Source organism: Ovis aries, chromosome 1 (genome assembly GCF_016772045.2).
Source record: "Ovis aries strain OAR_USU_Benz2616 breed Rambouillet chromosome 1, ARS-UI_Ramb_v3.0, whole genome shotgun sequence".
Lineage (NCBI taxonomy): Eukaryota > Metazoa > Chordata > Mammalia > Artiodactyla > Bovidae > Ovis > Ovis aries.
The window spans coordinates 103,359,327-103,372,429 of NC_056054.1; the positions used below are offsets into that span (position 1 = coordinate 103,359,327).

At 41.3% G+C, this 13,103-nt stretch overlaps 1 protein-coding gene and 1 long non-coding RNA gene across 2 annotated transcripts; one reads left to right on the forward strand and one right to left on the reverse strand.

The window, feature by feature from the left end:
• Window positions 1-6,744: 6,744 nt before the first annotated feature.
• LOC121820294 (uncharacterized) lies at window positions 6,745-8,004 on the forward strand. Its single transcript, XR_006060764.1, has 2 exons — window positions 6,745-6,780; window positions 7,460-8,004. It is a non-coding gene; the product is annotated as an uncharacterized LOC121820294 (long non-coding RNA).
• A 3,731-nt stretch (window positions 8,005-11,735) lies between these two features.
• PRD-SPRRII (small proline-rich protein type II) lies at window positions 11,736-12,867 on the reverse strand. The gene is given in 2 exon segments (NM_001009459.1): window positions 11,736-12,277; window positions 12,820-12,867. A coding segment is annotated over 1 exon segment (234 nt). The 5' UTR covers window positions 12,257-12,277; window positions 12,820-12,867; the 3' UTR covers window positions 11,736-12,022.
• Window positions 12,868-13,103: the final 236 nt, after the last annotated feature.

Sequence of the window (13,103 nt, forward strand, 5' to 3'; positions counted from 1 at the left end):
GTACATGTATGCAATGAACTATTACTCAACTTTAAAAGGAACAAATTTAAGTCAATGCTGTGAGGTGGATGAACCTAGAGCCTGTTATACAGAGTGAAGCAAGTCTGAAAGAGAAAAACGAATATCATATATTGGTGCATGTATATGGAATCTAGAAAAACGACATTGATGAACCTAGTTGCAAGGTAGCAAGAGAGATGCAGACATAGAGAACAGACTTGTCACAGTGGGGAAAGGAGAGGATGGGATGAATTGCGAGAGGAACATGGAAACATACATTGCCATACCTACAATAGAAAGAAAGTGGGAATTTGCTGTATGACACAAGGAACTCAATGTGTCTGTGACAACCCAGAGAGATGGGATGGCGTGGGAGGCGGCAGGGAGGTTAAAGAGGGAGGAGACTTATGGATACCTGTGGCTGCTTGATGTTACTGTATGAAGCCAGCACAACGTTGTAAAGCAATTACACTCCAATTAAAAGTAAATAAATTTTTAAAAAGTCAGTGTAATGAATGTGTAGTATGTGTAGTTGTTATGCTGTGAATAGCAATGTCTACACATGCATTTTTTTTCCTTTCCAGAGAGTAGAGTGATAATCAATTACCACCACAGTATTGACTACTGTATATCTTTAAATTAACTGGCCTGCCATTCTTTCCATCTTTATATTAGGTACAGTTTCCAATTGGAAATATAATTTCTGGTAACCTTGAAAACTGTCTCAGTAGAATCTTGTTGATCTGTAGGGTTCTCCAACACTTGTCACCCTAGGGCTTTCATTCTCTTATTGCTCTCAATTTTGTCCATAGGTTTTTTTTTTTTTTTTTTTGCATTCTGAATCTTTCTCAATTGGGTTTTTACCTTTGTTTTGTTGGAGCCTAACCTCCAGAAGCTATCAGAAAATATATTTGTGGAAATTATTTTATTCATATTTGACTAATAGTTTGGCTACATGTAACATTGTACATTCAAAAAACCTTTTCCTTTGGAATTTTAGTGGCACTGACCTTTACTTCTTCAAGCATGCATATTTACTGATGATTTCTTTCCTTCCTCATGGCTTGCTTAGCCTCTCTTGTACTGTCTCCGGACAGTCAATTCTCTCCTAGATAACCACTATTACGAGGCTCTAAGAAAAATCTAGCAAACTCTCATGTAGATATTACACGATTTTCAGAGAGATTCAGAGATTCAGTTTGCTACAAATGCTTCCATTTGTAAAATGGAAACTATTCATTTTATGAAAAAATATCCATTATTTCAAAAAACTGAGGACCATTTGTCCTTAAGTCACTTTCTCTGTTATTAAGAACTAATTATCCCTCTTTCTAAGTCTGCAACCTCATTAGGTACCTTTTCCTTAAGAAAAACTAATCCTCCTTCAAATTGCCAAACATAAGTGACAACCTATCGAATTTATTGGTAAAAACATCTTGGAATCCATTAGTAATTCATGCAGAAAGAAAAGCAAGTATAAAATTATGTTGGCAGAACTGTTCTATGCCACGTATTCCTTAGATAATTCTTTTACTCCAGCAGGTACCACCTAGTTCCTAAGACTTCTCGTGAGAAGAATGTTTTGAAAGCACCTACTCCATCCCCAGACATTGCTGTTCCTTCCAGGATTCCTGAAGGGTGTCTGTTTCCTAATGGGATCCTGGTTACTCCATTGTGGAATCTCAGAGGACTAGGCAGGAACAGCGGTCCTCATTGGTTCTCTGAGAGACTGAGAAAGAGATCAGGAGCAGAACTCAGTCTAAGGAAGTTCCTACCTCTTCAGACACCCAGGTTATGCCCCTATTCTTTCTCTGAACCACATCAGCCCAGTCAAGATAGAAACACAGCAGATGCTACATGTTCTTCTTTCAGGAAAGAGCACACGCTGTGAAATCTTCCCTCAGGCAGTGGAGAAGGAAGACCTCTGTTACTAGTAAAAAGATGTGGATGCTTCAAGTGCCTTCAAACTGACTGCTTCTAACTAGCAGTGATAACAGCTAGAAGAAAGAGAGGAGCAGGGCGGGGGTCTAAGTGAGGGAGACCTTAGTCTACACACTGCCATTCTTTATAAGATCGGAAGCATTTTTGACATTATTGATCAGGTATTTTGAGTAGTTATTCATAATTATTAGCTTTTCTACCTTTAGAGCTGGCATATTTAACTCAAATTTATTTTTAATTGGAAGATAATTGCTTTACTATGTTCTGTTGGTTTCTGCCATGAAACAATGTGGATCAGCTCTAAGTACACATATGTCTCCTCCAGCTTGAACCTCTCGTCCACCCCACTGCTCCCCATCCCTCCCCTCTAGGCTGTCACAGAGCACCAGGCTGAACTCCCTGAGCTATGAAACTACTTTCCCTCAGTCATCTATTCTACACGCGGCAAAGGCTGTATTCAGGGCTACTCTCTCAATCTGTTCCACCCTCTCTTCCCTCAGTGTGCTCCCAAGTTTGTTTCCACATCTGCCTTTCTATTCTTGCCCTTGAAAGAGGTTCATCAGGGCTATTTTTCTAGATTCCATGCATATGTGTTAATATACAATATTTGTTTTTCTCTTCCTGACTTACCTCACTCCGTGAAAAAGGCTCTAGATTTGTCCACCTCAGTTCAACTGACTCACATTTGTTCCTTTTCACTGGCTGAGTAACATTTCATTGTGTGTATGTGCCACAACATCTTAATCCACGCATCTGTCGATTGACATCTAGGTTGCTTCCATGTCCTGGCTGTTGTAAATAGTCCTGCAATGAACACTAGGGTACACATGCCTTTTTAAAATCACGATGTTCTCAGGGCATGTGCTGGGCCATTTGGTAGTTTTACTCCTAGATTTTTAATGAATCTCCATATTGTTCTCCATAGTGGCCATATCAATTTACTGTTTTAAAAAAGTTTTATTGTGTTAGGAACACTTAACATGAGGTGTATTCTCTTAAGAGTATTTTAAGTGTATAATACAGTGTGGTTATACACAGGCTTGATGTTGCGGGCAGATCTCTAGAACTGATATACCTTTCAGGACTGAAATTGTATACTGTCAACTAAAAAGTATAGTCACAACCTGAAAGGAGACTTTTATTTTATTTGGTGGGGAAGTTTAGGACTCCAAGCCCAGGAGACAGCATCTCAGTAGCTCTGAGAAGTGTTCCCCTTGGAAGATGGCAGTGGGAGTGAGGCTACATACAAATGTACAGCAAAGGGAGCAGGCGGGCTGAGCATCAAAGATCAGATATCAAATTAAGGACTTTAGCATTGGATGTACGGGAAGATTCAAGCCTCTGGGCTCACGGAATTCATTGCTTTCATATGTACCTCAGCTATCTGGGCCAAATCCTGTTTCCTTGCTCACCTTAAGTAGTGGCAGCTGTGGCCGATGGCTGCTCCTTGTGTTCCCCCAGGGCCTCAGCAGTCACCATGGTGGGTGGCGGCATCTGCTGGATTGAGCTTTGAGAGCGCGCATTCACATTTGGAGGCCAGAAGTCGCTGATGGCTGTGACATTTCTTGTTTACTGATTTGGCAGTAGTGACTTTCATTTCACAATACCTATTGATTCATTTCAGTTCAGTTCAGTCACTCAGTCATGTCCGACTCTTTGCGACCCCATGAATTGCAGCACGCCAGGCCTCCCTGTCCATTACCAACTCCCAGAGCATACCCAAACTCATATCCATCGAGTCGGTGATGCCATCCAGCCATCTCATCCTCTGTCATCCCCTTCTCCTCCTGCCCCCAATCCCTCCCAGCATCAGAGCCTTTTCCAGTGATAAGCAACACCCTTTTACTCCATGCCCATCCTCCCCTGGTTCCTGGCAACTGCTATTCTATTCTTTATCCATGAGCTTGAGCTTTATCCATACCTCATGTAAGGGGATTCATGTGGTTCTTGTCCATCTGTTTCTGGCTAATTTCTCTTGGCATAATGTCTTCCAGGTTAGGTCATGTTGTCTCTTAGGACAGGAGTTCCTTCTTTTCAAAAAGGAATAATAATCCTTTGTATGTATATACTACAGTTTACTTATCCACTCATCTGTTGATGGACATTTAGGTTGTTACCACACTTTGGCTACTGTGAGTACTGCTGCAGTGAACTTGGGTGTACTAACAAGTCTTTGAGACTTTGATTTAAATTATTTTGGGTAAATAATTTAGATGTAGAATGGGTAAAACCTACGATAGTTCTATTTTTTCTATTTTTGAGTAACCTTAATATTCTTCACAATGTTTATACCATTTTGCCTTCCCACTACCAGGTACAAGGGTTCTTTTTCTCTCCATAATCTCACCAACATTGCTATTTTGATTTTGATCATGGTCATTCTTCATGTGTGAAGTGATACATCATTGTGGTTTAGATTTGCATTTCCCTGATGATTAGTAGTGATATTAAACTCCTTTTCATGTCCCTGTTGTTATATATATATACATATACATATATACATATATATATATATATATATATATGTCTTCTCTAAAGAAAGCTCTATTCACGTCCCTTACCTATTTAAAATTAAGGTTGTTAAATTTTTTTCTATTATGTTGTAAGAGCTTCTTACATACTTTGGAAATTAACTGCTTATCATATATATGGGGCTCATATTTCCTTAAGCCTTGTAACCAGTAAGAGTTAATTTTGAATTTATGCTGGATCAGCTTCTGTGATTTTAACCCTCATCTTTCCACTTTTGTTATTGTAATCATACATAATGGACTGCCTTTGGGAGATAACCTGAGCTGCCCACCTGTGAGGGACTGCTGCTGCTGCTGCTGCTGCTGCTAAGTCACTTCAGTCGTGTCCGGTTCTGTGCGACCCCATAGATGGCAGCCCACCAGGCTCCCCTGTCCCTGGGATTCTCCAGGCAAGAACACTGGAATGGGTTGCCATTTCCTTCTCCAATGCATGAAAGTAAAAAGTGAAAAGTGAAGTTGCTCAGTTATGTACGACTCTTCGCGACCCCATGGATTGCAGCCTAGCAGGCTCCTCTGCCCATGGGATTTTCCAGGCAAGAGTATTGGAGTGGGGTGCTATTGCCTTCTCCGGTGAGGGACTGTAAGGAAGCAAATCTAACATATTCCCCTGCCTGAGGCTTGCCATACTAGGGGAATTTGCAAGGATTGAGTAGTCTTTACTTTGTTTCCTTACCTCCACCCCACTTCTGACCCATAAAAGAACCTGGCAACCAGGCCCCAGCAAGACGATTATTTGGAGGCACTAGATTGTCATTGTCTCAGCCAGCGGGTTCCCAAATAAAGTCCCTCATAGCTCAGTCAGTAAAGAATCTGCCTGCAATGCAGGAGACTCGGGTTTGATTCCTGGGTGAAACATGAAATTTTTCATTTCATTTTTTCCTTTTCCTGGTCTAGACACCTCATCTCAGATTCACTGCAGCGAGCGGCACAAGCTTGGCCTTGCTAACAGACTATGTCACATGCCTTATATTAGACATGTTGTTGTCATAGCAAAATTTTGAGGCAAGTATAGCTTTTGTCTCTAATTTATACAAGTGTTAGTAAGCTGATCTTCAGGGTGGTTGGTAAATATTTAATGTCCCAAAGTACCGGTGCCTACAGATGTCTGCATACCCTGGTCGCCCAAGGAAACCCATGGAAGGCTTAATGCTTAGTATTAGCTCTCGGGCTCCTGGGTTTCAACAAATTATACTAATAAATTCCTGATGGGGTCTATGTAACCCTTAGTTTATTTGTGAAGAGAAAAATATCCATGGATTGAATGGTGGGGTCAATGACTCATGGTGCTTCATTCCCTGAGTATACTAAGAATGTCTGAAAACACACTAAATGTCATTTCAAAAAAAAAAAAAGATAATAATGGCAGGATAGAGTCAATGGAATTAACTGTTGTAGGGGAAAGTGGCAGAGGATATTTGGGGAGTACTATTGGAAAAGCTCTTAATGGATGCAGCCTAGACATTGAGTCAATTTTGAAGATAATGAGAAGAGAGGAATTAAGGTTTCTAGCAGACTACAGGTTGCTCATGATCATGTTGCTGCAGAGACCCGATCAGTGTATAAATCTGCAAAAGTAGAGCTTCAGCAAAATATCTCAGCTTGTGACTTTATGGCCTAGAAAACTGAAGGATCAAGTTTTCCTGTTGAAGTCCATGAATGGAGCTGTGTGAAAAGACTCCTGGCATGAGACCGCTAACCCCAGAAACTGGAAAATTAGAAAAAGAAGATACAACTTTGTGGCCTCTAGTCATTTAATTGTCAAGAAGAGGCTAGAGACCAGTGGGGCATGGTGTAAGGAAGGCGAGTTTAAAAAAACTGTGGGTAGGGGTTAAGATATGTGAGGTTAGTAAATCCTAGTCTCAACCATCAAGGGAAACAAAGCTGGGTGCTGGTAGGTGAAATGGAATAGGGAGGAAGTTTTCCATAGCAGATTCTTTGGGGGCTGGGGACTGGAAGAATCAGCAACTGTGACACTGAAGAAGCAACACTATTGTCAAGGAATTCCTCATATTTCCTAACCGGTGCATAACAATGGCACAGGGAGTATGTGACAAGGTCTCCAGTGAATCACTCTGCACTTCCTGAGTGAAGGATAAAGAAGTCCATGGACAAGAGAGATTTGTGATATCAGCATGAGTGTGGCAATTTACTTTTGAGATTGCAAGCACGTGGAATTTAGGGTGGGAAACAAGTTCATCAGCCAGTCCTGGGATATTCCCCCTGGGAGAAGCTGCCTGGTCTTTATAAAAGGAGTCTCCATCACAGGGCTGTCATTGTCGTGACAGTCATGTCTTCTTTGAAGCCTCAGGTGAGTGCTCTTAGAGATCTTTATGGAACATGGGTGTTGGGTTTAATCTGGGGGTAGAAGTGGATTTAATTGAAGCAATTAGTGCTGTGTCCGGGAAAAAGAAGATAATGAGGATTTAGGGTTATATTGTTGGTATTTGGTCATGAATGCAATCTTAAATGTGAGGAGAAATTGGAGTCAGGGGCACAGTCCTAACCTGAGAGAGAGTAAGGGGGATGAGATACTGTGCCACAGCACAGCACACATTAGTTCCAAATGCCCCATTCTCAGCGTTCAGTCCCACTGAGTGCCTGGTTTGGGCCTCTGCATTTCTCAGAAGCCCACAGTCAGGTCAGCTTAGCCAGCAACCAAGACCTCATGGGAGAAATAAGTAGAGATTTGTTTGAGGATTGGCTACAAGTTTATTATCCAGATTCTTCTTCAGATTATGTTTGTATTCGTACAACACTTGTGTAGGTAATTTTGTTTTAGAAAATTGTAGGAGAGACTAACCAGAAAAGACTGAAGATCTGAGAGCAAGAGATACTAAAAAATAATGGTGAAGAAGCTCTAAAAAACCATAAAGACTGTATTAGGAATCCAGCAGAGTCCTTAGTGACGGGAGGAGTGTAGTTGGCGCTGCTAAATGTTCTACCAGTCAGACTCCAGTTATGAAGAATGTTGTCTGTTTGTATTTCAGATTCCTTGAGACCCAGGAAGGATGTCTCACCACCAGCATCCGCATCCGCATCCACATCCACACTAGCATCCGCATCAGCATCACCATCAGTGCAAGGAGCCCTGCCATCCACCTCCAATAGTGTGCCCACCGAAGTGCCATGAGCCTTGCCCACCCCATCCATGCCCACCTCCAGTGAGCCAGCAGAAATGCCCTCCTGGGCCGCCATGCCCACCATGCGAGCAGAAGTGTCCACCCAAGTGGAAGTAACAGCACCAGATTTCATCTGGACCAAGAAACAACATGATCCAGGCTCTTCCATTTCCTCCCTTCGGCCATGGTGACAGAGTGCATCTTCCTTAATCTCCCTCCTGGACTGAGAGCTGACAGAGAAAACGCTTGGTTCCTGAAGCTGACACCATGTTGGTGGAAGAAGAGCAGCAGGTTCATCGCTTGATCTCTCTTTGCCTACTGTGTGTCTGTATCCATGTTGCGAAATCTACCCCATGAGCAAATAGTGTGTCTATTCCTTTGCTTCTCCAATAAAGCATATTCATAGCCCTTAATATTTCTTTCTTTCATTTTTTTTTGCAGATAGTATTTTTTAATCTCTTCTGTCAGCTAAAAGTATTCTTCTGAGTGTTCCTTTTCATTTCCTTTGGATTATCAGCATTAGACTTTTCCTTCACTGAGTTCAGCTTTGCCTGAAATATGTCTTTTGGACTGGATCCATCAAAGAATTCCTTCAGTGGTTTAAGACTTGTTTCTATCTTTGTCTACCTTGAAGACCCTGAAAAGAATTGAATTCTCTCAGTCTCAGATTCCTTATTTGTAAAACCATTCGGCAAGAATGTATTCAACTCAGTGTACTCATAGAAAGTAATTTATTCACAAAGGTTTCCTAATTATTAACACATGCCAGGCAGTCTCTTATGTGCCAGGGACATGAAGATGGTGACTAAAGTCCTCTTTCCATCTAAACTCTTGAAGGGACTTTGCACAAACACACACACACACACACACACACACACACACACATGCAGATACAAGGCAAATAATAGTGATGCATAATGATATTTTAGAGACAACTGTGTAGAAAAGCTCTTCCAAAGTGACTTTTAGGGCAAAGACTTGAGTGAAGAGAAGAGTGAGCCTTGAGTATCTGGGGTACACTGTACCAGTGAGAGGCAATGGCGAGTGCTGAGGCAGGGCAGAGGAACTGCAGGGAGAACAGTCATCCAAGAGACAATGTCTCCAAATGGGGTTGAAGACATTGGATCTGAAAGATGTAGCCAAGAATTTGATACTTTATTCACAGTTTTCCAGCCATACTATGCTGAAGTTCAAAGTCTCTCAACTTTATGTAATTCTCTACTATTACATCTATTTTCTTTTAAATGAGGGTGCATATGATCTTTTAAGAACAGTTTTTAAAAAATGGTTAAAGGACTAAGGAATATATGCATACCTATGGCTGAGCACTGAAGAATTGATGCTTTTGAACTGTGGTGTTGGAGAAGACTCTTGAGAGTCCCTTGGACTGCAAGGAGATCCAACCAGCCCATCCTAAAGGAGACCAGTCCTGGGCATTCATTGGAAGGACTGATGCTGAGGCTGAAACTTCAATACGTTGGCCCCCTCATGCAAAGAGTTGACTCACTAGAAAAGACTCTGATTTTGGTAGGGATTGGGGGCAAGAGCAGAAGGGGACAACAGAGGATGAGATGGCTGGATGGCATCACTGACTTGATGCACATGAGTTTGGGTGAACTCCAGGTGTTTGTATTGGACAGGGAGGCCTGGCATGGTGCAATTCATGGGTTCGCAAAGAGTCGGACACGACTGAGCAACTGAAATGAACTCAAATGATGGCTGATTCACATTGAGTTTTGTCAGAAAACAGCAAAATCCTGTAAGGCAAGTCTTCTTCAATAAAAATTAAATTAATTTTAAAAATTAATTCTTTTCCAAAGCACAAATTTATTTTATGAGAGTGATGATAGGAAAGGTAGCTCTGTTATTAAGTGTTCCCATCTTATAGGGAAGTTGACTCCATTAAATTCCATCACCTTATAGGAAACAAAATACCTAGACAATTTTACTGTTGTGCTTTCAACACTAAAAAGATCTGATTTTATTTTTAGGGGTGTTGACTTTGTACTCATGGATAGGTAGTACACTAATATTTTTGACACACTTCCCTCTCCAATTTTGTCTTGAAGAAAAACAAGAAAAAGAAACACAAAAAATAAAATTTTTTGATTTTAGGAGAACTTGATCAACACATTCAGAAAGTTCATGAAGCTTTGCTGTATGAAGTGGGTAATCAGAGACTGATCTCTTTATTTTCAAGAAACATGAAGTTAAGAAAAAGAACACTATGACCTCCTCAAAGACCCAAATTTTCTTATTAAATTGCATCCCATACCGTCTCCACCTGAAGTGACCACAGTCATGACTCCTAATATTCACTTTCTTGGTTTTTCTTTACGGTTTTCAACCATCGGTATAGGAATATCTCTAAAAATTATAGTTAAGTTACTAGCTTTTTCACTATATAAATGGAATTATACTGTATACCATAGTTTTGTCTCTCATCATTCTGTTGACGCTATGTAGCTTTGGTTTATCCACTAGTGAATTTTAGTATATCATTGTATGGCTATATTTCTCTCCTTGTACTATTGGTTGACCTCAAAGTTGTTCCCTTTTTGGAGCTGTTAGGAACACTAGGACATTTTCTTCATGTCTGTTAGTGCACATGTTCACACATTTCTCTAGGGGATGTTCCCAGAAGTATCCCACTTCTACTTTTACAGATAATGCCAAATTATTTTCCAAAGTACTTGCAACAATTCCAGACTCCTCCCAGAGGTGTAGTGTATTTGCTGCTTGTCCTGTGTCTCGATTAGTTTGTCATTTCCACACTTTTGAAGGCTTTACCCATCAGGTTTCCATTTTGAATACTCTTTTTTAAATGTTAGTGATTTTCAGAAGCTCTAAAAATAATCTTGTTGGCCATATTAAGGCATTTTCTTTGTAAAGTGACTGTTGTCGAGTTTTCTCTTCAGTGTCTGTTTATGACTGACTTTATAAGTTATTTATGTATTTTGGATACTGAGTTTTAACAACAGTTAGCCTAACACCTGGCAGCCAAGATTTTCTCCTATGTTTCCCTCAAGAAATTGTAGAGTCTCAGATCTTATGTTTTAGTGTGTGATACAATTTGTGTTAACATTTATATGATGTTAGGTAAAGGCCAAGCTTCAATTATTTCTGTCTCAGTATCCAACAATTTGAGTACCATATATTGACAAGGTTATTTTTCATCTGTTGAATTACCTAGACACCCTTGTAGAAAATCAATTGACCAGGTATGGTGTGGATCTAAGTCTGGATGTTCTATTATTGCATTGATCTCTGTGTCTTTTCTTACGGGATAGCATCCTGTCTTAATTAGTGCAGCTCTATAATGCAATCCTGCGATTCATTCAGCAATTTTGATTTATCTTTAATTTACAGTTGAGAAGTGCATAGATATAAATTTTGAGGCCGTTAGGCCATCAGCATAGTATGGCTGTCAAATTATGAATAATAATGAAAATCATTACTAAATCTTTGGACCCCAACCTCTCTGACCACCTTTAGAGGCAGTGTCTCCTTGATCACTGTCCTTTCAGTGGTTAATTTCCTCTGCCTTAGCCCTTGCCATCACCTCTCATGGTACAATGTATACCAGATCCACTCAAAGCTCACTCATTTCTTCACTCAAGTCATTGCCCCAAAAGCCACTTTGGAAGAGCTTTTCTCCAAATTTTCTCTAACGTATACACATGCAGGACTATTAGTTGTCTTCTGCGTATGTGTGTGTGTAAAATGCCCTCAAGAATTTAGATGGACAAGGATGTTGGTCACCATTATCATGGCCCTGGCATATAAGAGATGGCCTGGCATGTATCAATAATTAAGAAACTTTGGTATATATATTAATTTCTATGAGTACACTGAGTTGAATACATTCTCTCCTAATTTTCTCAGGTAAGGAAACTGAGGCTGAGAGAATTCAGTTCTTTAAGGGGCCTACAAGGTAGAGAGACAGACACGTTTGAAACCAATGAAAGAATTCCTTGATGGATCCAATCCAAAAGACATATTTCAGGCAAAGCTGAACTCAGTGAAGGAAAAGTCTAACTCCAAAAATCCAATGGGAGGAAAAGGAACACACGGAAGAATACTTGTAGTTGACAGGAGACATTAAAAACACAAAGTGCAAAAGAAAAACATAACAGGAAATGTGGACTCAACTATGACACAGGCTTTATTGGAGAAGCAAAGAATAGACACACTAAGTGGCCACAGGCTAGAGATCAGAACCCGGATTACAGACAGGCACAGGGCAAAGAGCAATCAGGCGATTGCTCTTTATTCTACAGGGCGGTGTCAGCTTCAGGAAGCAAGCCATTTCTCTGTCAGCTGTCAGTCCAGGAGGGAGATTAAGGAAGATGCAATCCATCACCATGGCCGAAGGGAGGACAATGGAAGAGCCTGGATCTTGTTTCTTGGTGCAGATGAAATCTGGTGCTGTTACTTCCACTTGGGTGGACACTTCTGCTCCCATGGTGGGCATGGTGGCCCAGGAGGGCATTTCTTCTGGCTCACTGGAGGTGGGCATGGATGGGGTGGGCAAGGCTCATGGCACTTCGGTGGGCACACTTTTGGAGGTGGATGGCAGGGCTCCTTGCACTGATGGTGATGGTGATGCTGATGCTGCTGTGGATGTGGATGTGGATGCGGATGCGGATGCGGATGGTGAGGCATCCTTCCTGGGTCTCAAGGAATCTGAAATACAAACAGACAGCATTGTTCATAACAGAAAGTCTTACTCTTCCATTAACAGGGAGCCCTGTTCTACCACTTTCTAAAGAAAAAATTCCTTACACAAGTGCTGTGTGAATACAAGCACACTCTGAAGAAGAATAATCAGGATGTGAAACTTGTAGCCAATCTCAAAACACATCTCTACTAATTTCTCCCATGAGGTCCTGGTTGCTGGTCTAACTGACTTGACTGTTGGCTTCCAAGGAGAAATGCAAAGGCCCAAACTCAGCACTCAGTGGGACTGAAGGCTGGGAAGGGTGCACTGAAACGCGGCATCTCATCTCCCTTAGTCTCCACGGTTAAGACTGTGCCATTGACTGCATTCCTCCCGTCACATTTAAGAGCACAGTTAAGAAGTCAAGAACAAGTACTGAAAACTACCCCTAAACTCTCATTATCTTCTTATCCCCATAGAGAGCACGAATTGTTTAAAATACAGCCACTTCTACGCTAAGATTATATCCTACCACACGAGTGCTAAAAACCTCCAAAATTGTACTCACCAGAGGCTCCAAAGAAGACCTATGACTGAGTATCACCAAGATAGCAGCACAGTGGTAGAGACTCCTTTTATAAGGGCAGGCAGCTCCACCCAGAGGGAACATCCCAGATCTGGCATGATGCACTTGTTTCCCACCCCAAATACCATGTGCTTGCGATCTCAAAAATAAATTGCCACACTCATGCTGCTATCACAAAGCTCCGCTGCCCATGGAGTTCCTCACCCTTCACTGAGGGAGTGCAGAGTGAGTCACTCCATACATTGTCTCAAAGCCCCAGTGCCAAT